Source organism: Leptopilina heterotoma, unplaced genomic scaffold (assembly GCF_015476425.1).
Source record: "Leptopilina heterotoma isolate Lh14 unplaced genomic scaffold, ASM1547642v1 Lhet_144, whole genome shotgun sequence".
Taxonomy (NCBI): Eukaryota; Metazoa; Arthropoda; class Insecta; order Hymenoptera; family Figitidae; genus Leptopilina; species Leptopilina heterotoma.
In genome coordinates, this window is record NW_025110862.1 from 248253 (window position 1) to 274400 (window position 26148).

General features: G+C 28.5%; 4 protein-coding genes across 14 annotated transcripts in view; all 4 read left to right on the top strand.

Moving 5' to 3' along the window:
* The window catches only part of LOC122498227 (neurexin-1), a 413730-nt gene that overhangs the window by 133583 nt on the left and 253999 nt on the right, over positions 1–26148 (top strand). The gene's annotated exons all lie outside the window — the stretch shown is intronic.
* On the top strand, positions 4891–11004 carry LOC122498226 (titin-like). 2 transcript variants are annotated; one of them, XM_043605863.1, is made up of 15 exons: positions 4891–5087; positions 5242–5541; positions 5635–5928; positions 6006–6406; positions 6507–6642; positions 6742–7044; positions 7142–7444; positions 7539–7826; positions 7933–8235; positions 8485–9060; positions 9129–9419; positions 9532–9632; positions 9740–9875; positions 9995–10312; positions 10444–11004. In XM_043605863.1, the coding sequence occupies exons 1-15, from the start codon at positions 4997–4999 to the stop codon at positions 10788–10790; spliced, it is 4188 nt and encodes a 1395-aa protein (XP_043461798.1). In that variant the 5' UTR covers positions 4891–4996; the 3' UTR covers positions 10791–11004. The 2 variants fall into 2 exon arrangements, with proteins under 2 accessions (XP_043461798.1, XP_043461799.1); XM_043605864.1 differs by having other exon boundaries at positions 5641–5928.
* Positions 11911–18207, top strand: LOC122498225. 2 transcript variants are annotated; one of them, XM_043605862.1, is made up of 15 exons: positions 11911–12107; positions 12262–12561; positions 12653–12940; positions 13018–13418; positions 13519–13654; positions 13754–14056; positions 14154–14456; positions 14551–14838; positions 14945–15247; positions 15441–16016; positions 16084–16374; positions 16492–16592; positions 16695–16830; positions 16950–17267; positions 17402–18207. In XM_043605862.1, exons 1-15 carry the CDS (start codon positions 12017–12019, stop codon positions 17746–17748), a joined length of 4182 nt encoding a protein of 1393 aa, XP_043461797.1. In that variant the 5' UTR covers positions 11911–12016; the 3' UTR covers positions 17749–18207. The 2 variants fall into 2 exon arrangements, with proteins under 2 accessions (XP_043461797.1, XP_043461796.1); XM_043605861.1 differs by having other exon boundaries at positions 11912–12107; positions 12647–12940.
* Positions 18529–25523, top strand: LOC122498224. The gene is made up of 17 exons (XM_043605859.1): positions 18529–18718; positions 19398–19697; positions 19886–20179; positions 20252–20530; positions 20617–20904; positions 20979–21082; positions 21176–21311; positions 21421–21717; positions 21829–22131; positions 22217–22510; positions 22619–22912; positions 23063–23638; positions 23706–23993; positions 24097–24197; positions 24305–24440; positions 24557–24874; positions 24984–25523. The coding sequence occupies exons 1-17, from the start codon at positions 18622–18624 to the stop codon at positions 25328–25330; spliced, it is 4452 nt and encodes a 1483-aa protein (XP_043461794.1). The 5' UTR covers positions 18529–18621; the 3' UTR covers positions 25331–25523.

The following is a 26148-nucleotide window of genomic DNA, read 5'->3' on the forward strand; positions in this document are numbered from 1 at the left end:
AACTGCAATTTTTGTCAGCTTTCCAAAATAAATCGTTCTCGAGTGCACTCAACGTAATTGTGCAATCGTAAGATAGATCAAGAAGGGGTCGTTGACCATGTAACTCTAAACGCCTATTAATCATGCGCGAAAGTACCCCAGACAAGATTTGACGATAGTGACATCTCTACGGACGGTGGACGAAAGAAAACTAATGCGACTGAACGAGACTTGTGGAAAGAGAGAGAGATAATGACTACAGTAATAAGAGTAGTTTTCGAAAATGAAATGATAATTAAAAGGTGAGAAAGGGGAAAAAATTCTATATGAATGAGAAGCTTTATCTGTTAATAAGAGAGGATATGTTGAAAGAGAATTTGATATTCGAGGAATTGGAGAATTTGGCTAAGTTTTAACAACCCTAGTGTAGTAATAATCTAACACTTAACTTAGAAAGTTTCAACTTCGACTTAATTAATACAACTTAGTTAACAAAATGGTCTACCAAGTCGTTAAAAGGTTAAATTAATACTTGGAAGATAGTTGTCTTAATCCACTTTTCGGTGAGTTGCCAAAGTAGCTAAATTAGTTCTTGTAGATATTGCAAATTGTCTCTCGCGCCCAAGGCTCGACCTATTCGTCTTGTTTAGGTCAGTCCATGTCACGAGAAGTCGTTAACGTCTCGGACACTAAATTCAGATCGATAAGTCACTGATCCCTTGAGGATCCATGGCAAGGGAGCGAGAGAGAGAGAGACATGTGTATCAATGATAGTCCCGGAACTAATGAGGCATCTCTCCATAAATGTCTCATGTCAATTTTCCCCAAATTCTTTTTCCCTTCGTAACAAAAACTATTGGAAAATATATTCTTACTAAAGTGTTTGGAAAAAATATCTTCTCTTCAATATAATATAAATACCCAGCGGTGTTAAAAGGCAACTTCATGAAAATTGCATTTTAAAAAATAATTGCTGGATGATTTTGAAACAAGTATTGTCCTTTTTCAAAAGCAATTTATAAAATTAGATTTCATGGAAAATCCGCCTAGAAATGAGATCGCATTCGTTTCGATATTAATGGAAAGAAGAAAAGATAATATTCTCATCTTGAAAATCCCGGAGAAGATTTCACCTTTGGTGAGATAACTTCAAGGTCTTTTAAATTCTTTAGGATTTCAGGAGATTCATTGTCAAAGGATGCGAAAAGTCAAGGACGGAGTAAATTTGTTCACCCCTCACTTCTACTTCTCGTTTTTTCAATATTACAGGTATTCAATTCAAGGTAAAACTAATATTTACCATTCGTATTGATTTTATTTTCGTTTTTTTTTCCTTTGTTCGTAATCTATTATTAATTAAGTTTTCTCTTCTATTTTTGTCACGGAAATATTATTTATTTGAAACAAATATAAATCAATAACTTGAAATGACATGTGAATTGAAAAAAACAGGATAAAATTAATTTTAATAATTAAAAATAGTAAATATATTATAAAAAAAAATTGAACCAAAATCATTTATTTAGTAGAAAATTTATCTTGATTTCCTTTTTTGGGATCTGGGTTTCTTTAGTTTCTTTGCATTTTCTTGCGCATTTCACATGCAAGTCAAGCCAACAAAAATGATGGCTGGTCATTTGGCGCGGAAACGACGATTCTTCACGGTCTCAAAAGTCATTCTTGTGAAAATCCCCCTTTTGCCTTCTAGACCAACATAACTTCACTCAGCCTCATCCCTTTATCATAGTCACAAATATGTATATATGTACACATGAGACAAGTACGCGTTACTGGTTAGCTGTCTCTGTCATTCACCTTCTAATGTTCGTCCAAGTGAACCAACTTTTCTGACTCTGCAATTCCCTTAAGAGAGTGTATATTATATGTATACAATTCTCTAGACTAGGTATTGCCTATTCATGTAAAATATTCAAATATGTGTGTGTATGTAAAAACTTTACTTGACATCATTTACCATCTTGTACTTTTTCCAAAGAGATTTTTCAAAAAAAAAAAAAAATGTTTAACTTTTCTCCTCTAGTTGCACAAGCGGATTTCAGTTCGAATTTGTCTGACATGATATTACTGGAGAGCATTTCATAAATTTTCGTTTCTTAGATTTATTACTCTATGATACTTATCCATAAATCTCTGCACAACTTATTTTTTGAAATACACTATTCTAAAGAAATTTGTAATAAACTGTTCGGAAAATCCTTTTCTAAAGTCTTCCAACTTTACAATTATTAAAACAATAGTATTTTCTATGTCTATTCAAGAATGGATTTATGTCCAGGCAGTTGTATTTTGGAAAATTTTTCGAATTCTTTACAATTAGAATCAGAGAGAAAGAGTAGATCCAGATGTCTTCAGGGATACTGAAACAAAATTAGAACTTTGTGGAATCAATCGAGAATTGAAATAGGGACAACAACTATTAGTTACTTACCTTTTAAAATTATTCTTAGAGTCGTGGATCCAACAAACGATACCTCCTTCAGTGAGAGGTCGAGGAAATGACTTTGTCCAGCGAAAACAGAGAATGCAGTAGATTTCCCTCAAATTGTTTTCGGGCCAGCCAAAGTTAAAGTTCCGGAGTTCAGTTGTCGATGTTGAGATAAAACACCCCTCAGCCTATGAGTGACCGAATTATTTATTTGACGTTGATGTCGAGGTAATGCAGTCCTTAGAAATACAGAAATGTGCCTCGCAGTAGAAATTATCTCCTTGAATGAATTTGACTAAGACGAGACTTGAAGAAGGCACTTGGTACTTGAAGAGATTTTCTAGACTGGAGTCGAAGAAGAAATTTGATGATAGTACACAAGTAGTTAACTCGGTCGCGGTTGCTGGACGGACACAAAGAACACAAGTATCTGATTAGGTGGCGATTTCAGGACTAGTTAACTTGAAGAAGTTTCCTGCACTGACACGAGGAACACAGGTAGTTGATTCGGTGGTAACTTCTGGACTGGCAAATTTGTCGAGAGTGGCACCTTTTATACAGTTCCTCTCAATGGAACAAAATGTTAATGCTATCCACTTTAATTACTTTTGGGTCAGTTTTCCCTATTGATTAATTTTGGACGCATGAGCTCAGTCCCTTATCGAACAGGTGATTGACCCTAGGAGATTTTTAAATTTCTTTCTGTTGATGTTATAAAATTTTTGTTAATTATAAATCCAAAATTGTTACTAGTCGATCGTTTTTATTTTATTATGAAAACATTTCCAAACGTTTATTAGTCGAATAAGCGTAAAATTTATGCGTACACACTCAATGTTGTACAAGATAACTGAAACTGTTTTAATAAATTCATGCATTACAATGCAAATTCTCGGGCAAAGTACAATTCCAATAATCGACCATTACGATCTGATGTGGTAGGTTCGTGGTTTTGAAACTAGAGACGTGATACGTAATATTACACATATTCTATATTCCCATCACAATCGTGACATGCAAGTGAAGTTTCATAGACGTATCAGTTCGCAATTCCATAGGGAGAAAGGGAGGAAGAGAGAGAGAGAGAGTGAGAGAGGAATGGTAAAACTTTCTGCGAATCGAGAGTTATCAGTGCGGATTTTTCTTCTAATACGAACAGACATAGATATCGAATATCTCCTTTCCTTTATATAGAAAATACCACATAAACTTTTAACTTTTCATGTATAATATAATACATGAATGTAATTTTGTATAATAGTAAATGATTGTTTCGCATTTATAATTCTAAGTTCCATTCATGTTTTAAAGCTTATCCTTGGAATTACAAAGCTTCTTAATACAGACTCTAGAACGAAAAACTGGGGTAAGATTGGATTTGGGACTCTGATCATAATTCAATTTATCTATCTAACAAATAATTGTCGTACTTGTGCAAGGCTAGTAATACTTTAATTTTGATTGGTCTGTCGTTTAGGGTAAAATTTTCATTCTAAGATTAAAGTATTAAATATAATTCGATAGTGGAAAAGAAGTATTCGGTTGAGACGTTTCGTATTGTCAGAAGACAAAGTAAACAGCATACTGTTAATTACAAAAATAATAGGTCTTAAACTTTCGTATTGAGACACAGTTCCTCGTTTGGTAGACGAGGCGCGGTATCTAATTATGATGAATGGGTTTTACATGCACGTTTGCACACGTCTACACACTGGAAGGTCCGGTGACCCTGTGATTCTGACCGGAAACTCACGTGGGATTCCGGTTTCGTGATTCACGGATGACGAGGCATGCTTCTGACGCTAATTATAACAAATGCCTTCGAGCAAATAATACTCGCTTTAGATGCTGTTGTCGACTTGTTTTTTTTAAATGTTTTTCTTCTATAGATTGAAAAGTAAAATTAATTTCATCATTCCAGAAGCATCTAAAACAATAAAAAAACAAAAATTTCAAATTAATTTACGATTATGTCCTAAATAAACTTTGAATCGTTTAACTCAATAATTTAGTTTAGTTAAATTTTAAAGCAGTAAAAGTTGACATTCACAATTATCCGCGCAGCATTTAATTTGCAAGTAAAAATCCAAGGTTAATATCTTGCATTCGGTATTTTAAGGTGAAAAACTTTTATTACAGTTGTATGTCTTATGATAAATATCACCGGTTTATATTTATAAAGAAAACGTATGGACATGTGATGTAAAAGAAATGATACATATCTATTAATTAAATAATTATTTAAAAAATATTTTTTTAAATTTAAAATAAATATTTAATTGATCTAAATTAAAAGAATTAGTTTCTATTAAAATTTCTTCAAATTTTATTTAACTTTTTAAAAAAATTTAAAACAGTAAAATTTAATAGAAATATTTATCATCAAACAGAAAATGATAAACTTAAAAAAAAGAAACAGGCGTACGTTTTTTATAACATTTTGTAACAGTATAAAATTTAATGTTCATTTTTGCCAATATAAAGCTATTTGAAACTTAAGGAAATAACGACACATCTCCGTTACAAAATTCTTTTTTCTTCTCCTAAAAGAAGTTTTTTCTCATTTCAAAAATGCGATCCTTCATTTTCGTTTTCTTCAATTTTTATTCGGTTTTCCAAAGTGTCTGTGCTGGTGGAACAATAACCAAAAAACTTGAAAGTGGTAAGTAAAACCAAATTCTAAAAAATGTATTAATTATCTAATGAGAATAATCACAATTTTTATCAATTAATGCTTGGTTGCGTTAATTAATAAAAACTTCAACACCATGATAAGGTGTTTCAACTATTCATAAACATAAAATTCCCATCTTTAGAAACCTCTCCTATATTGGTAGGGGATATTGACGTCTATGACGTTGAACAATCAACTGTCCGCCTAGTGATTCCTGTAAACAAAAAAGATTACGTGCAAACTAATTATTTAGTTTTGTTTGAGAATAACAATACAAAGGAGATTAAAGAAATGAAAGATGTAACTTACATGACAGTTTTCGATTCTTTAGTCATGTTTATTTCTGGTCTCTCTCCAAGTACAACGTATCAATTTTGTATTGTTGATAAAAGTAGAGATATTTTTTTCAAAAGCCCAAATGCAACTACAAAAAAAGCTTTACGTATGTATATTTTTTGTAATTTAAATACCATCTTTAGTATTCTAAAATACAATCTAAAATTTAATACATTGAAGCATTTCACACTATTTTAAGGTGCAGTGACTTTTGGTAAGCTAAAAATTACACTTTTAAATGTTACAAATACAACCTGTACTTTTAAATGGAAAAAACCAGCGAATAATGATGGTAATGTGCATTACAATATTTCCGTTATGGACAGAAAAGATGGAAAAATTACAACATATTCTAAAAATTCAAATTTTTCTGATGTATCTTTCATGATTGATAAACTTCATCCTGGAAAAATGTACATATTCTCTGTTTGGATAAATGATTCAAGTTCTTTAGAGTCTGAAGAAATAGAATGCGAAACTTTGTCCTCAATGAGTATGTGAATTCTTATCATAAAAAATCATTTTTTCATCTCACTTTTCAATTACATAACACTTAAATTGAATGTTTAGTTACAGAAAAACCTGCTATTGCTGATATAAATTTATTTAATATTTCATTTGATTACGGAATGGGAAAAATCGCGTTGAATGATAATTTCCATTTCAACAACTGCGCCGTAAAGTACTACGTCTATATTTTAAAAAAAGGAAAACATGATCCTTTGATTGTTATGGATAAAATAACATGCTGGAAATACGTATCAGGTCCTTTTTATTTCGAAGTGGGAAATTATAATGTCATTATTAAGGCTTGTAATAAAATTGGCTGTTCTCGGGAAGTAAGCAGCAAAGATTATAAAATTACAGTTAAGCGTAAAGAACCTGAACCTTTATCGTATAAAGTGTTAGAAACCATGGACTTTTCGTGCAGAATCCAGTGGGTAAAGCAAGAACCGAATATTTCCATCATTGTAAGAAATTATTGTTGTATTTTAAACAGACAATAATAATAACATAGTTTACTATGTTATAAACATTTAAACCAAGAATAAATATTTTCATTTTTTTTAGCGTGAAGAAACAATTGAGATTATAACTGATTTTGCCTTAAATCGTTATAAAATTAATTTTATTGTCATTGGTTCCGATGATAATGTTCTGAACATTCATACCGCCAAAGATGCATGTGTCGCTCAACACTTAAAAAGTATGCATTCTTTCTTAAATTTATGTGCTTCTTATTTGACTCTATTGTTTAGTTTTATTATTAGTCAAATAATTAAAATTTGTGTAAATTATTCTATAGTCATACCGGCTGTACCAAAAAAAGATGAATTTGATATATCAATCGTTGATAATGTGGCCACCATCAAGTTACACAATAGTAGATACAATTACTGTGAGAGATGGTATAAAATAAGTTTAGGCTCATGTAAATTGTCATTGTACACATACACACCACCAGTTTATCTGTATTGTACAGATGAATCTGTAAAAATTGAAAAGTTGAATACTTTCTTTAGATTCAAATTTCAGTTTGTAGCATGTAATAAAAATGGATGTTCTTCAGCAGGGACAAGTGAATGTTCCACAACCTACAAATTATCAGGTACACAGCAGTAAAAATGCTTGTAGACTATTTATCTGGATGCAGTTAGGCTTAATTTCATGATTGAATAATTCAAGCTAAATATTTTTACCTACAGACAAAGTATTTGGGCCAGATGGTAATCTTGAGATATTAAGTTCCACTGATACAACATGCAAGATTCAGTGGACTAAACCTAAAATCAGTTCTGGAAATGTAGATTATTATATTAAGTATTATATCAACGGTAATTTATCTTCTGAAGTTTTCGAAAACTTCAGAGAATCAATATCTAAACCACTTACAGAGATTCAAAATCTTCAACCAGGCATTAAATACAATATTAAAGTGGGTGCTATTAAGGGCCAGAAAATGTCTAAAAAAACAGTCGATACAATATGCGACACTCAACATACAAAAGGTTTGTAGAATTTTTATAGCTATTTTAATAAATTAAGAGAAAAGTAGAGTAGATATATGAATTTAATTTGTTGTAAAATGTGTCTTAATTATAGACATAGATGGTAAATTTAAAGGATGGGCTCAAATTTCTAAAATTGAAGATTCCAGGATCGAACTTACGATTCCTTTTAATAAGAATACGTACTTGCAACCTGATATTTCAGTTTTAGTAGAAGAGAAAAATTCTCCGACATTTATACCAACGGATGATTTTTCTTATGAAAGATCAAAATTCTTAGTTGTGAACGTTTCAGAACTTAAAGCAAGAACTTTATATAGATTTCGAGTTGTTGATAAAAGAAATAGAATATATTTCGAGAGCAACGATGTTAAAACGATTGGTATGGATTAATTTACATTATCTCCTCTTGATTATCTAATGGATTTCCTTGCTGAGGGATGAAAAATTGTAGAAAACATTCGTAATCATAAATTTTTTAATTACAGACAAAATTTTTGAAAGGGCAGGAAATATTAAAATTTATAAGGTCGAACATTCTGTAGTCTGGTTAATGATTCCTATAAGAAATAATGAATACCTTGAAACGGATTTTTTGGTTTTTATAAAAAAGGATAATATTTCAAAATTTAAAAAGACTGATAATGTTATTTACATGCAGGCTGTAGATACTTTAGTTATATTTGTTTCTGGACTTTCTTTAAATACGAAATATCAATTCAAGGTTGAAAATATAAGGAAATATATTTCTTACGAGAGCACAGAAGTTACAACAAAGAAGAACGCTTTAGGTGCAAATATAATTAAGAAATCTCAAACAGTACCCGACTGAAAAAGTTCTATAGTGAATTACTAAAATATTCACTAGAATTCATATAGAATGATTCTAGTGAAATTCATTAGAACTTTTCCAGCTGGGTATATAATATTTCATTATGATTATTTCCCAGAGTTATTAACCTTTTTATCATGAACTTTGGAGTTTTATTTCTAATTACTATGAATTAGAATTTTACCAAATGATTGTATTTTATTCTTAGGCGCACCTAGTAAACCGATGGAGAATATGTTTTATATTTCATTTGAGAAGAATGAAGCAATTTTAACGACAAAGGAACATTGTCATTGGAAAGATATACAGACATGGTACCGTATTCAGCTTCTTCAAGTAGATGGAAATAATGAAACTTTTATTGAAACAGCAGTCTTAGATTCAGATACTAATTCCAATCATTTTACTAATCTCATACAAGGACGTAAATATAAATTTAGAATTAAAGCTCAGAATAGAATGGGAATTTCTGAATCTATAGATACTAGAGAATACATAGCAGGCAACTATAAAAGACCAATTGAGGTCTTAAATTTTACGGACACAACATGCACAATTTTATGGAAGAAACCAGCAAATGCGATTAAAGATATGGTTAACTATATACATGTTATCGACCAGGGCGATAGAAATATTAAGACAAGTTATATGTTGGCTTCACCTGGAATACCTTTTACGATTGTTGAACTTCAACCTGGAAACAAATATGCCTTCGCCATTTCGACAGAGGAGCCAACACGTTCTCCGTTCGTTGAAACAGATTGTACAACAACACCTGTTAAAGGTACTTAATTATCTTATAAGCAAAGGCATTATTACACTATTTTCATGTTTTATAATTTTTATTAATAGTTATTCCTGAAGTACCTAAGAAGGATAATTTTAATATTTCATTTGAACATGGAGTTGTTAAAATAAAGTTCAACGATTATTTTCATTATAAAGATTGTGAAAAAGTATATAATGTTTTTATTCACAAGAATGGAGAACGAAATAATTCAGTAGTATATGATCGAATAACATGCAGAAATTATAAAGTCGGTCCTTATTATTTCGAACCAGGAACATACTTTATTATGATCCAGACCTGTCATACAAGTACAGGATGTTCTGCATTATTAAGAAGCAGAAATTATACTATAGGTTGTAATTCATATTTCTATAATTATACACTTCATGGTTAAAAAAATTTATTTAAAACAATAGTAATTAAAGTTTATTCCTTCAATTTTTCTTCTTAACTAATTTTTATTAGTAAAAAGGAAAGAACCAACACCATTATCCTACAAAGTATTACAAACCACGGAGAATTCATGCACAATTGAGTGGATGAAAAAAAGGAACATATCAGACATTGTAAGAAGAAAAATATTTCTCAATAATAATATAGTATTGTGGAATATAAATCTATTTTTCCTTTGCGACAATTTAATGTACAACAAATGATTATGTTTTTTAACTAGCATTCCGAAACTATTCGGTTTTCTAAGAACTCTCTCAGGGATGGATATGAAATTAATTTCATTATCATTGGTACTGACATTCAACCTCTTAATATTCATACTGCCAAGGATGCGTGCATCGGTCATCATCTAATAGGTGTGAATATAAACATATTTTCTTAGAATTCGTATAATATTTATTCTTACAGCTTTATTATTTTCAAACACCAATTCTTGTTTGATTGTATCTCAATCTATGTGAACAAAATTTTTTAGTCATACCTGCTAAACCAAAAGAAAGTGATTTCGATATAACGTTACACAGAGTGGATCCTTTATTGCTAAAGCCACAAAATATAGCCACTATAAAGTTGCACAATAGTACTAATAATAATTGTGAATTGTGGTATACAATTCAAATGTGCATCTCATCAGGTACTTGTTTTGATAAGAAAATTCTTAAATGCAATAAGGATTTAAACATTGCACACATATTCAAACCTGAAATTTACTACTTCATAATTGCTGCTTGCAATAAAATTGGATGTTCTCAACCAAGAAATACTAAATTATATGTAGACTACAATCCATCTGGTAAGATTTTAAATTTCATTTACTATTTTTTCAATAAAAATAATTATTATTTGGAATGTTTAATTTTTAGAATAGAAGAGAGAAAAATTATCCCTATTATATTAACAGTATGCATTTATATATAATTGCAGATAAACTTTGTGGACCAGAAGGTCCGATTCAAATTTTGAATGTTACGAACACTTCATGTACAATCGAATGGGAGTTACCTAAAAACAGTTTTAGTTGTCAAATATACGATAATGTAAATACGAGTACATCCCATTTTGAAATGTATTATATACATACTTATATCAAAGGTGAATCATCATTTGAGGCGTTTACAAAATACAAGTGTGATTTATTTTGTCATAAACCATCTTATACTATAAATAGACTCCGTCCTGGAAGTAATTATAATATTGAACTTGGTATACTTATAAATAACGATAAATCTACAAAAAGCATTTCGACGGAATGCCACACATTGTTTTCCTAAGATATTTTATATATCTGGATTTTCTATTCGAATTCAGATTTTTTTGTATCTAATGACATGTTTCTCGTGTTTTTAATTCTGTTTCTTTTTAAATTTTATTATTTGAAAAATAAACTTATAAGATACTATGTAAGCAACAGCTCTTTAAAATGTAGAATAATCAAATAAATAAAATTTAGTATTGAATAAATAAGATATTTATATCACATTCTAATTATTCATAGTGTTTATTCATGTCAACAAAATTTGATATTGACGCCGGTTTTACTCAGTAACCTTTAGTTCAAAAAATGTAATTACTTGTTAGTTATATTACTAAATTTAGTTATGTTATAACAACGGGTTTAATATAACACTGAAAACTATGATTGAAGTAAACTTATCAATCTGACAACATTGCCTATTAATAAATAAGAATATTTTCAGTCTACTATTAGACATGTAGAGAAATATTCATGAGTTAATGAAAATAATAAAAGACAAAATTATAGATGATACAAACAATGTCTGAAATAGTTTTCAATTGTTTGTTAGCAAACAAAATATGTCAATTATTAATGAGCTTAAAATCAGTATATATACATATATACAATCAAAATTGTATCCCGTGTGTGTTTTAAGTAAGTTTAAATATTTTTCTTTGAATACAATATTTTTTACTAAATTTAATTATACTTATAAAAATATTTTTAATTTTGTATACATACAAGTTTTTTAACAAAAACTCAAAACTTTTTTATATTCTGAATTATCGATGAAAAAATTGCGTTACATAAAATTTAATATTCATTTTGACATTGTTGATAAAGAGAAGAAAAGAAAAAAATTCTTGATAAAAAAAAATTCTTCACAAAGTTTAAAAATTATGAATTTTATGATTTTATAATAAGTTAAATAAGTTTAAAAATTATTTTAAACAAAAATTATTATTTGGATTTAAAAAGTTAATTTGTTAAAAGTATTAAAAATTTTCTTCAAATTTTATTTAACTTTTAAAAAAATTTTAAAACAGTAAAATTTAATAGAAATATTTATCATCAAACAGAAAATGATAAACTTAAAAAAAAGAAACAGGTGTACGTTTTTTATAACATTTTGTAACAGTATAAAATTTAATTTTCATTTCTGTCTATATAAAGCTATTTGAAACTTAAGGAAATAACTACACATTTCCGTTACAAAATTCTTTTTTCTTCTCCTAAAAGAAGTTTTTTCTCATTTCAAAAATGCGATCCTTCATTTTCGTTTTCTTCAAATTTTATTCGGTATTCCAAAGTGTCTGTGCTGGTGGGACAATAACCAAAAAACTTGAAAGTGGTAAGTAAAACCAAATTCTAAAAAATGTATTAATTATCTAATGAGAATAATCACAATTTTTATCAATTAATGCTTGGTTGCGTTAATTAATAAAAACTTCAACACCATGATAAGGTGTTTCAACTATTCATAAACATAAAATTCCAATCTTTAGACACTTCTCCTATATTGGTAGGAGATATTGACGTCTATGACGTTGAACAATCAACTGTCCGCCTAGTAATTCCTGTAAACAAAAAAGATTACGTGCAAACTAATTATTTAGTTCTGTTTGACAATATCAATACAAGGGAGATTAAAGATATCAAAGATGTAACTTACATGACAGTTTTCGATTCTTTAGTCATGTTTATTTCTAGTCTCTCTTCAAGTACAACGTATCAATTTTGTGTTGTTGATAAAAGTAGAGATATTTTTTTCAAAAGCCCAAATGTAACTACAAAAAAAGCTTTACGTATGTATATTTTTTATAATTTAAATACCATCTTCAATATTACAAAATACAATACAAAATTTAATACATTTTACAATATTTTAAGGTGCAGTGACTTTTGGTAAGCTAAGTATTACACTTTTAAATGTTACAAATACAACCTGTACTTTTCAATGGAAAAAACCAGCGAATAATTATGGTAATGTGCATTACTATATTTGCGTTATGGACAAAAAAGATGGACAAGTTACAACATATTCTAAAAATTCAAATTTTTCTGATGTATCTTTCATGATTGATAAACTTCATCCTGGAAAAATGTACATATTCTCTGTTTGGATAAATGATTCAAGTTCTTTAGAGTCTGAAGAAATAGAATGCGAAACTTTGTCCTCAATGAGTATGTGAATTCTTATCATAAAAAATCATTTTTTTATCTCACTTTTCAATTACATAACACTTAAATTGAATGTTTAGTTACAGAAAAACCTGCTATTGCTGATATAAATTTATTTAATATTTCATTTGATTACGGAATGGGAAAAATCGCGTTGAATGATGATTTCCATTTCGAAAACTGTGCCGTAAAGTACTATGTCTATATTTTCAAAAAAGAAAAACACTATCCTTTAATTGTTATGGATAAAATAACATGCTGGAAATACGTATCAGGTCCTTTTTATTTCGAAGTGGGAACTTATAATGTCATTATTAAGGCTTGTAATAAAATTGGCTGTTCTCGGGAAGTAAGCAGCAAAGATTATAAAATTACAGTTAAGAGTAAAGAACCTGAACCTTTATCGTATAAAGTGTTAGAAACCACAGACTTTTCGTGCAGAATCCAGTGGGTAAAGCAACAACCGAATATTTCCATCATTGTAAGAAATTATTCTTGTATTTTAAACAGACAATAATAATAACATAGTTTACTATGTTATATACATTTAAACCAAGAATAAATAATTTCATTTTTTTCAGCGTGAAGAAACTATTGAGATTATAACTGATTTTGCCTTTAATCATTATAAAATTAATTTTATTGTCATTGGTTCCGATGATAATGTTCTGAACATTCATACCGCCAAAGATGCATGTGTCGCTCAACACTTAAAAAGTATGCATTCTTTCTTAAATTTATGTGCTTCTTATTTGACTCTATTGTTTAGTTTTATTATTAGTCAAATAATTAAAATTTGTGTAAATTATTCTATAGTCATACCGGCTGTACCAAAAAAAGATGAATTTGATATATCAATCGTTGATAATGTGGCCACCATCAAGTTACACAATAGTAGATACAATTACTGTGAGAGATGGTATAAAATAAGTTTAGGCTCATGTAAATTGTCATTGTACACATACACACCACCAGTTTATCTGTATTGTACAGATGAATCTGTAAAAATTGAAAAGTTGAATACTTTCTTTAGATTTAAATTTCAGTTTGTAGCATGTAATAAAAATGGATGTTCTTCAGCAGGGACAAGTGAATGTTCCACAACCTACAAATTATCAGGTACACAGCAGTAAAAATGCTTGTAGACTATTTATCTGGATGCAGTTAGGCTTAATTTCATGATTGAATAATTCAAGCTAAATATTTTTACCTACAGACAAAGTATTTGGGCCAGATGGAAATCTTGAGATATTAAGTTCCACTGATACAACATGCAAGATTCAGTGGACTAAACCAAAAAACAGTTCTGGAAATGTAGATTATTATATTAAGTATTATATCGACGGTAATTCCTCTTCTGAAGTTTTCGAAAACTTCACAGCATCAAGATCTAAACCATTTATAGAGATTCAAAATCTTCAACCAGGCATTAAATACAATATTAAAGTGGGTGCTATTGAGGACCAGAAAATGTCTAAAAAAACAGTCGATACAATATGCGACACTCAACATACAAAAGGTTTGTAAAATTTTTATAGCTATTTTAATAAATTAAGAGAAAAGTAGAGTAGATATATGAATTTAATTTGTTGTAAAATGTGTTTCAATTATAGACAGGGATGGCAGATTAGAGGAAGCGGCTAAAATTTCTAAAATTGAAGATTCCAGGATCGAACTTACGATTCCTTTTAATAATAATACGTACTTGCAACCTGATATTTCAGTTTTAGTAAAAGAGAAAAATTCTTCGACATTCATACCAACAGATGATTTTTCTTATAAAATATCAGAATTCTTAGTTGTGAACGTTTCAGAACTTAAAGCAAGAACTTTATATAGATTTCGAGTTGTTGATAAAAGAAATAGAATATATTTTGAGAGCAACGATGTTAAAACGATTGGTATGGATTAATTAATATTATCTCCTCTCGACCATCTTATGGATTTCCTTGCTGAGGGATGAAAAATTGTAGAAAACATTCGTAATCGTAAATTTTTTAATTACAGACAAAATTTTTGAAAGGGCAGGAAATATTAAAATTTATAAGATCGAACATTCTATAGTCTGGTTAATGATTCCTATAATAAGTAATGAATACCTCGAAACGGATTTCTTGGTTTTTAAAAAAGAGGATAATATTTCAAAATTTAAGAAGACGGATAATGTTATTTACATGCAAGCTGCATATACTTTAGTTATATTTGTTTCTAAACTTTCTTCAAATACGAAATATCAGTTCAGGGTTGAGCATAAAAGCAAATATGCTTTTTACCAAAGCACAGAAGTTACAACAATGAAAAAAGCTTCAGGTACTCATGTAATTTAAAAATCTCAAACACTTTCTAATATTGCATTATTATTATTATTATTATTATTATTATTATTATTATTATTATTATTATTGTCAAGAGTAATTAATTTTTTTCATGAAGAATTTTGAAGCATTATTTCCAATTACTTTAAATTAGTATTTTAACAAATAATTAGGTTTTAATTTTTTAGGCGTGCCTGACAAACCAAATGAAAAAATGTTTTATATTTCATTTGAGAAGAACGAAGCGATTTTAACGAGGAAAGAGCATTATCATTGGCAAGAATATTGGATATCATACCATATTCGTATTTACGATATCAAGGGAGACTATGAATTTCTTATTAAAACAGCTGACTTAGATAGAAATACAAGTTCTATTCATTTCACGAATCTCACACAAGGACATAAATATAAATTTAGAATTGAGGCTTATAATAGTACCGGAACTTCTGCATATATGGTTACTAAAGAATACATAGCTGGCAACTATGAAAGACCAATTGAGGTTTTAAATTTTACGGACACAACATGCACAATTTTATGGAAGAAACCAGAAAATGCGACCAAAGATATGATTAACTATATACATGTTACCGATAAGGGCGACAGAAATATTAAAATACGATATATTTTTGCTTCTTCTGGAATACCTCTTACTATTTATAACCTTTATCCTGGAAACGAATATGCCTTTGCCGTTTCTACAATAGAGGCAATGCGTTCACCGTTCGTTGAAACAGATTGTAGAACTACGCCCGTAAATGGTAATTATTAATCCTATTAGAAAATGCATTATTACACTTTTTCATGTTTTATAATTTTTATTTGCAGTTAACCCCAGCAAACCCGAAGCGAATTCTTTTAATATATCATTCGAGTATGGAGCTGTTCAAATACAGTTCATCAATTACTTAATTTATGAAGATTGTGAAAAAGTATACAATGTTTTTATTCACAACAAAGAAGAACGAAATACTTCAGTAGTATATGAACAAATAACATGCAGAAATTATAAAGTCGGTCCTTATTATTTCGAACCAGGAAAATACTTTATTATGATCCAGGCCTGTCATACAGATTCCAGATGTTCTGAATTTTTAAGAAGCAGAGAATATACTATAGGTTGTAACTGATATTTCTATAATTATACACTTCATAGTTGAAAAAATTTATTTGAAACAATAGTAATTAAAGTTTATTCATTAAATTTTTTTCTTTAATAATTCTGATAAATTTTAGTAAAAATGAAAGAACCAAGACCATTATCCTACAAAGTATTACAAACCACGGAGTCTTCATGTACAATCCAGTGGATAAAGAAGAAGAATATGTCAGATATTGTAAGCAAAATCAAATTTGTCAATAGTAATATAATATTACAGAACAACACTTGACACTTTGGCAATACTTAATAATATACAATGTTTCATTTTTTTAACTAGTATTCCGAAACTATTCGGTTTTCTAAGAACTCTCTCAGGGATGGATATGAAATTAATTTCATTATCATTGGTACTGACAATCAACCTCTTAATATACATACTGCCAAGGATGCATGCATCGGTCATCATCTAATAGGTGTGGATATAAAAATATTTTCTTAGAATTCGTATAATATTTATTCTTACAGCTTTATTATTTTCCAACACCAATTCTTGTTTGATTTTATCTCAATCTATATGAACAAAATATTTTAGTCGTACCTTCTAAACCAAAAGAAAGTGATTTCGATGTAACGTTGCACAAAGTGGATCCGTTATTGCAAAAGCAACAAAATATAGCCACTATAAAGTTGCACAATAGTACTAATAATAATTGTGAATTACGGTATACAATTCAATTGTGCATCTCATCAGGTACTTGTTTCGATAAGAAAATTCTAAGATGCAATAAACATTTAAACATCGCTCACACATCAAAACATGTAATTTACTATTTCATAATTGCTGCTTGTAATAAAATTGGATGTTCTCAACCAATAAATACCAAACTGCATATTAATTACAATCCATCTGGTAAGAATATATATTGTAGTTACTATTTTTCTAATAAAAAATAACAATTTGGTCATATACTTACTTTGGTTGAATAGAAGAAAATTTCTTCTAATAGTATTATCTTTATTGACAGTAATCATTTTTATCTACAGATGAACTTCATGGACCAGAAGGTCCGATTCAAATTTTGAATTATACGAATACTTCATGTACAATCGAATGGGAATTACCTAAATACAATTCTAGCTATCAAAAATACGATAATAAAGAAACGAGTACATCCCACTTTGTAATGTACTATTTACATTTTTATATCGAGCATGTATCATCTTTTGAAGGTTTCAAAATGTATCAGTATAATGTGTCCTCTAATAAACCATCCTATACTCTTAAGGAACTCAGTCCTGGAAGTAATTATAATATTATTGTTGGTGTTCTTAAAGATTATAATAAATCTACAAAAAGTATTTCGACGGAATGCCACACATTGTTTTCCTAAGATATTTTGTCTCTCTGGAGCACCTATTCGAATTAAGATTAAGACACATGTTCGTTGTGTTTCTATATTTTGTTTATTTTTCATTCATAAAATGAATATTATAAGTTATGAATAATAATTTACTTATTTTATAGCATTTATATGATATTACATGTTTAATCATGGTGAAATTAATTATCAATAACACATCTAACTAATCATTCTTTTTGAAAAAAGCGAAGAGCGATTTTACGCCGATCAGTCTAGTTAGATTTATATTAATTATAAAATAATAAATTTATTATTGGCGTATCAGGAAATTAAGTTATCCCTAAGATGTTTGGAAGATTAAAATTGTACAACAATTCAAAGACTCCATATTTTAGTATACATGCAATTATATCATAATATCTTATCTGTAAAAAAACAATGGTTTTAATAATTGTTTATAATTATAATAAATAAATATTATAATAATAATGCAGTAATTTCAAGGTCATCGATAACAATGTCAGAAAATAATCCGGAAATGGATGAACCCATTGGGGTACCATATAGTCTAAGAAATCTAAGATTTTATAGGCCTCTTTAATAATTAATAAATAACATAATTATTTAAGGAATTATTTTTAAAAAATATTTCTGAACTATTATTTAAATATTCAACAAAATTTTAAAGCAGTAAAATGTAATGCAAATATTTATCATCAAACATAAAATGCAACAATTTTAAAAATGCAGAACAGGTGTACATTTCTTTAACATTATGTAAGAGAATAAAATTTAATCTTCGCTTTTGTTTATCTACAGTTATTTAAAACTTAAAGAAAGAACCACGTAGTTTACTTACAAACTTTTTGCTTTTGGCAAAGGAAATTATATTCTCGTTTAAAAATGCATTCATTATTTATTATTTCTATTTGCGTTAATTGTTATTTAGTGTCTTTAAGTGAGTATGCTGATGCAATTAGAAATGAAGAATTTAATGGTGGTAAGCAAATGAAATTTATAAGATGTATATTAATAAATTGCAGCATATTTCTCAAGTTAATTATAGTTTGCGGTTGTTGTAATTAATTCCCTCTTTATCAAACTCTAACAGAATCGAACAAATTAAAAATGCTGTGTTAGAAATTTCTGTAATTTTACAGAAACTTTTCAGTACAAACGTACTGTGAATCTACAGTTTTTGCTGTAATTACACATAAATGTAGTAAATTTACTAAAAATATTTTCTTGCTTTGTAAGGGGTCATTGAAGTACTACGTAAGCATATTTTTAAGGGTTTTTGATCTCCTCTCTCTTGTAAGATTTTTTACATACATTAGCGCCATTTTTTCTAATAAATATGTAACGCTTGATGGGGGAGGGGAGTTCAAGCCATTTATTACGATAAGAAAAAAATGTCGACAAGGTATGTATAACATTGCGTCACGTTTGGAGAGGGGGAGGATCAACATTTTCGAAAATCAGCGGTACGCAATATATGGACGGCCCCTAAAGTTTGCAAAATTTTGAAAAATAAACTTTAAGATTTTCATTTTAAGATTGAAATTTAGCGAATACATCGTTTAAATTACATAAAAGTAATCTTTTCTGAACAACAACTTTTTTTGTTATTCATTCGAATATTTAATTATTATTTATGAATATAAAATTATTTTTTTTAGACACCAATCCTATATTTGTAGGAAATATTGATGTCTATGACGTTGAACAATCAACAGTCCGTCTAGTGATTCCTATAAACAAGAAAGAATACGTGAAAACTAATTATTTAGTTTCATTTGATAATAAAAGTACGCATGTGATTCAAGATATCAAAGACATAATTTACCTACAAGTTTTCGATTCTTTAGTTATGTTTATTTCTGGTCTTTCTCCAAGTACAACATTTCAATTTTGCGTTGTTGATAAAAGTAGAGGTATTTTTTTCAAAAGCCAAAAAGTAACTACAAAAAAAGCTTCACGTATGTATATTATATATAATTTAAATAACATCTTCAGTATTCTAAAATACAATATAAAATTTAATATATACCAATCATTCTTTGCTATTGTCAGCAAATATGTTCACAGCATATATTTTTTTACCACTTACGATAATCTTAATTTACTATTGTATTTTATATTCTACTATTAATTTTTCAATTTACAGAAAAACCAGAAATACCAGATGAAAGTATGTTTTATGTTACATTTGTAGAGAATGAATTTATTTTTACAACGAAATATCATTTACACTGGCAAAACACAGAAGTATGGTATAGAGTCGTTTTAGTTGAAGTTAATAAAAAGAATGAGATTAATATTGGAAAAACGGATTTAGATGAAACAATTAATTCTATTCATTTTCGTAAAATTCTTAGTGGGCATAGTTATAAATTTAAAGTTAGAGCTTGCAATGAATATGGATGTTCAAATCAAATGGTGTCAAAAAATTACGTTGCAGGTAACGATCATTATTATCGCAATCATAAGGAAACAATTTTTGAATATTATTTCAAAATACTTTAATTTATAGGCAGTTTTACGCAGGGGATTAAAGTTTTATCTGTTACGAAAACAACATGTACTATTTCATGGAAAAGCAAATGGCCGAATAATTATAATTATTTCATTCAAATTATTGACAAAGGGGACCGAAATATTAAAAAACCTCGAATAAATAAGTTGTATTTTGTAGATTCAATTATAATTGATAGACTTCATCCTGGAAATATTTATTCAATTTCTGTTTCTAAGGAAAATTTACAGGAATCGCCGTACGAAGAAATAGAATGCTTAACACCGCCTGTGGAAAGTATAGAAATTTATTGTCATATTAAATAATTTATTCCTGCATAAATTTTATTTTACTATAGTCTCATATAAAATTTTTATTTATAGGAAAACCTGATAATGCAAATATAACTTCATTTACTATTTCATTTGATTATGGAATTGCAAAAATAGAGTTAAATGATAATTCTATTTTCGAAAACTGTGCACAATATTACAGAGTCTGTATTTCCAAAAATGAAATTTATGACTCTGGGATTGAATGTGATGTAATAACATGCAAGAAGCACGAAATCGGACCTTACTATTTTGATGTGGGAAGTTATTATGTCACAATTAAGGCTTGTAATGCAATTGGATGCTCTAAAGAAGTTAGGAGCAGGGATCACGAAATAGGTGCGAATATTTGTATCTGGATTAGGTTGTTATAATATTGAAAATATTTTACTACTTATTCAAATATTTTTCAGTTAAGCGAAAAGAACCTGAACCTCTATCTTATAAAGTATTAGACACCAAGGAAAAATCGTGCACAATTCAGTGGATAAAGCAACAACCGAATATTTCCATCATTGTAAGAAATTATTCTTGTCGTACAATTATAAACAACGAAAAGTATCTGTTATCGTCATTGGAGCGAATAATAAATATTTTACATTTTTTGCAGCGCGAAGAAACTATTTTAATTTCAGATAGTTTTCCTTATGGAGATTATAAAATTTATTTTATCGTTATTGGTTTTGATGATAATGTTCTGAACATTCATACAGCTAAAGATGCATGCATCGCTCAACATTCCAAATGTATGTAATTATGTTCAGCTTTAAATTGTTGCTTTTTATTTAACTAAGTTAACTTGTTCATTTTATTATAATATTAATGTTAATTAAAATTTTTGTTATTAATTTTTAGTCCTACCGGCTGTACCAAAAGAAAATGAATTTGACATTTTATTAGCTAAAGATGTAGCTACTGTCAAAATGCACAATGATACTAATATAAACTGTGAGATAGAGTATAAAATTAGATTATGGTTAGCAATACCTCCGTACAGAGAAAGACAACAAGTTTCTTTGCTCTGTTATGATGAGCACGTAAATATAAAATTATTTTTCATCTCTGATTTCAATTTCAAAATTAGGGCTTGTAATGATAAAGGATGTTCTTCAGCTATGACTAGTAGTCTATACACAACTTACAAACAGACAAGTAAGCATCAGTGAAGATGCTATTATAAGAAAACCTCTAACCTTTATTTATGCTAAATTATTAAATAGCATATTAAATTTATGCTTATGTATTAAATTTTTTAATTTATAGGCGAACTTATTGGACCAAAAGGTCCACTCCAAGTATTACACGTTACTGACAAAACATGCAAAATTCAATGGACCAAACCTACAAATAATACCGAAAATGTACAATATCACATTAAATACTATATAGAAGGTAATTCACTTCCTGAAACTGTCAAAAATTTTGTTACATCATCATCTGAACCATCTACAATGATGGATGAACTTGAACCTAGAAGTAAATACAATGTTATAGTTGGTATTGTTAAGAATGAGAAAATGTCTTTTGAAGTAGTCCACGGAAAATGCTACACTCAAAATTTGAGGGGTATAAACGACATTCTGATAATTTCTACATAAAACTTAAAATTGTTAATTTAAATCCTAGTTTAAAAAATAAATTCTAATTACAGACTGGAATGATGCACAGAAAAGAAATATTAGTGTTTATGCTATTAAAAAATCTAGAGTCCAATTTATGATACCTTTGAATAGGAATGAATACAAACAAAGTGAAATAATAGTTTATGTTAAAGAAGGAAACAAAACTTTCACATCTACTGCTACCAATGATTTTAATTTTAATGAATTAGCAAAATATGTATTTCTAGATGTACATCGTCTTCAACCAGGTACTACCTACAGATTCCGAATTGTTGAGAAAAGTAGAGGTCTTTATTTTGAGAGCAAACATGTCAGAACGTTAGGTATCTATTACGATGTTTCTTAAACTGATAGTTTTTCACATCAATAAGTATTTATAGTTCATATTAATAAGGAATTAGTGTTTAAAAACATAAATTTATAATTCACAGACAAAACTTTGGAACTTTCGGAAAGTATTAAAATTTATAAAGTCGAACTATATTCAATCTGGTTAACGATTCCAGTAAAAAATAATGAATACGTAGAAACAAATTTTGGAGTTAATATAAAAAAAGAGGATAATTCTAAAATTATGCGCGCACATAGAGTTGTTTACGTGCAAGCTGAAAATACTTTAGTTATGATTGTTTTTGAACTTTCTCCAAATACAACATATGAATTCGAAGTTGTTCAAAATAATAAAAACGTTGTTTACAAGAGCACAAAAGTTACAACATTTTCAGGTACGTATATACTAAAAAATCTTAAGCACCATACAACAGTGCATAAGAATGATTGTCAAGTGGAAAATTTTTATCGATATAACAGTGTAGAGAGACCAGACTGTAACTGTAAATTAAAATTTTCATAAGTAATTACATTTTATTTTTCAGGCGTGCCTGACAAACCAAAAGAAAATAGGTTTTATATTTCATTTGAGAAGAATGAAGCAATTTTAACGAGGAAAGAGCATTATCATTGGCAAGACACGAGGATATGGTACCGTATCCAGCTTCTTGAAGTAGATGGAAATACTGAAAATCTTATTGAAGCAACAGTCTTAGATGCAAATGCTAATTCTAATCATTTCACTAATCTCACACAAGGACATAAATATAAATTTAGAATTGAGGCTTGTAATAGAACAGGCATTTCTGAATCTATAGTTACTAGAGAATATACAGCAGGCAACTATGAAAGACCAATTGAGGTTTTAAATTTTACTGACACAACATGCACAATCCTGTGGAAGAAACCAGAAAATGCGGCCAAAGATATGATTAACTTTATACATGTTACCGATAAGGGCGGCAGAGATATTATAATAAATTATCCGTTCGCTTCTCCTGGAATACCTTTTAAAATTTATAACCTTTATCCTGGAAACGAATATGCCTTTGCCGTTTCTACAATAGAGGCAATGCGTTCACCGTTCGTTGAAACAGATTGTAGAACTACGCCCGTAAAGGGTAATTATTAATCTTATTAGAAAATGCATTATTACACTTTTTCATGTTTTATAATTTTTATTTGCAGTTAACCCCAGAAAACCTGAAGCGAATTCTTTTAATATATCATTTTACTATGGAGTTGTTCAAATACAGTTCATTAACTACTCAATATACCAAGATTGTGAAAAAGTATACAATGTTTTTATTCACAAGAAAGAAGGAGATATTTCAGTAGTATATGATCGAATAACATGCAGAAATTATAAAGTTGGTCCTTATTATTTCGAACCAGGAACATATTTCATTATGATCCAGTCCTGCCATACAAGTTCAGAATGTTCTGAATTCATAAGAAGCAGAGAATATACTATAGGTAGTAACTCATATTTCTATAATTATACTCTTGATAGTTGGAAAAATTTATTTGAAACAATAGTAAATTAAGTTTTTTCTTAACTAATTTTTATGAATTTTAGTAAAAATGAAAGAGCCAACACCATTATTCTACAGAGTATTAGAAACCACGGAGGATTCATGCACAATCCAGTGGATGAAAACAAGGAATATGTCAGACATTGTAAGAATTAAAATATTTCTCAATAATAATCTAATATTGTGGAATATAATTTTATTTTTTCTTTGCGACAATTTGATGTACAACAAATGATCATGTTTTTCACGCAGCACTACGAAACTATTTGGTTTTCTAAGAACTCTATCAATGATGGATATAAAATTAATTTCATTGTCATTGGTACTGACAATCAACCTTTTAATATCCATACTGCTAAGGATGCATGCATCGCTCATCATCTAATAGGTAAGAATACAAACATTTTCTTAGAATTTGTATAATATTTATTTTTCCAGCTTTATTATTTTCTAACATAATTCTAGTTTAATTGTATCTCAAACTATATGAACAAAATTTTTTAGTCATACCTGGTAAACCAAAAGAAAGTGATTTCGATATAATGTTGCACAGTGTGGATACTTCATTTCTAAAGCGACAAAATATTGCCACTATCAAGTTGCACAATAATACTGATAATAATTGTGAATTATGGTACACAATTAAAATGTGTATTTTTTCAAGTACTTGTTTCGATGAGAAAATTCTGAGTTGTAATAAACATTTAGACATCGCAGATATTTCTAAACCTGAATTTTTCCACTTCATAATTGCTGCTTGTAATGAAATTGGATGTTCTCAACCAATGAATACTAAACTGTATATAGGTTACAATCCCTCAGGTAAAAATCTATATTGTAGTTACAATTTTTAATAAAAAATAACCATTTGTTGATATACTTAGTTTGTAGAATAGAAGGGAATTTTAACAGTAATCATTTTTATTTACAGATGAACTTCATGGACCAGAAGGGCCGATTCAAATTTTGAATTATACAAATACTTCATGTACAATCGAATGGGAATTACCTAAATACAGTACTAGCTATCAGAAATACGATAATGTAAATAGGGGTACATCCCACTTTGTAATGTACTATATACATTTTTATATCGAACATGCATCATCTTCTGAACATTTCAAAATATATCAGTTTCCTGTGTCCACTAATAAACCATCCTATACTCTTAAGGAACTCAGTCCTGGAAGTAATTATAATATTATTGTTGGTGTTCTTAAAGATTATAACAAATCTACAAAAAGTATTTTGACGGAATGCCACACATTGTTTTCTTAAGATATTTTATCTCTCTGGATTTCCTATTCGAATTCAGATTTTTGTGTTTAAGGACATGTTTGTTTAATGACATTGACATGTTCCTCGTGTTTTTAATTCTGTTTCTTTTAAAATTTTACTATTAGCAAAATAAGCCTATAAGATACTGTAAGCAACAGCTCTTTAAAACGTATAATAATCAAATAAATAAAATTTAATATTGAATAATAACGTTATATTTATTTCATATTCAAATTACTTATATTGTTTATTCATGTCAACATTATTTTGATATTGACGCCGGTTTTACTCATTAACCTTAAATTTTTAAAAATGTAATTACTTGTTAGTTCTACTACTAAAACGTGTTTAATATAACACTGAAAACTATAATTGAAGTAAACTTAACAATCTGACACCATAGCCTATTAAAAAATAAGAATATTTTCAGTTTAATATTAGAAATGTAGAGTAATATTCATGAGTTAACGAAAATAATAAAAGACAAAATTATAGATGATGAAATACAAACGAAAAATGTCTGAAATAGTTTTCAAATGTTTATTAGCAAACAAAATATGTCAATTATTAATAAACTTGATAACAGTATATATACATATGAAATCGAAATTGTATCCCGTGTGTGTTACTAAATTTCAAATCACCTGGAGTTATGACTTACTGAGTGTATTAAAATGAATTCTATATTTATTTTTGCTTTATGTACAACATTTATATGTGAATCTATTAGTTACTGTGGTAAGAATAAAAAAATTATTTTGCTATTAACTAATGTAGAATTTACATTTTTTAAAAGTTTTGAAACAGTAAAATACAAA

What these genes read in the sequence shown, in the direction of transcription:
- LOC122498224 (XM_043605859.1), top strand. Translation starts at nt 18,622, where the DNA reads ATGCATTCATTATTTATTATTTCTATTTGCGTTAATTGTTATTTAGTG. An exon ending in CTTAACACCGCCTGTGGAAA is followed by an intron (nt 20,531 to 20,616) that starts GTATAGAAATTT and finishes TTTTATTTATAG; the next exon opens with GAAAACCTGATAATGCAAAT. An exon ending in TATAGGTTACAATCCCTCAG is followed by an intron (nt 24,875 to 24,983) that starts GTAAAAATCTAT and finishes TTTTATTTACAG; the next exon opens with ATGAACTTCATGGACCAGAA.
- LOC122498226 (XM_043605863.1), top strand. Translation starts at nt 4,997, where the DNA reads ATGCGATCCTTCATTTTCGTTTTCTTCAATTTTTATTCGGTTTTCCAA. An exon ending in AACTACAAAAAAAGCTTTAC is followed by an intron (nt 5,542 to 5,634) that starts GTATGTATATTT and finishes CACTATTTTAAG; the next exon opens with GTGCAGTGACTTTTGGTAAG. An exon ending in TGTCGCTCAACACTTAAAAA is followed by an intron (nt 6,643 to 6,741) that starts GTATGCATTCTT and finishes ATTATTCTATAG; the next exon opens with TCATACCGGCTGTACCAAAA.
- LOC122498225 (XM_043605861.1), top strand. Translation starts at nt 12,017, where the DNA reads ATGCGATCCTTCATTTTCGTTTTCTTCAAATTTTATTCGGTATTCCAA. An exon ending in AACTACAAAAAAAGCTTTAC is followed by an intron (nt 12,562 to 12,646) that starts GTATGTATATTT and finishes CAATATTTTAAG; the next exon opens with GTGCAGTGACTTTTGGTAAG. An exon ending in AACAATGAAAAAAGCTTCAG is followed by an intron (nt 15,248 to 15,440) that starts GTACTCATGTAA and finishes TTAATTTTTTAG; the next exon opens with GCGTGCCTGACAAACCAAAT.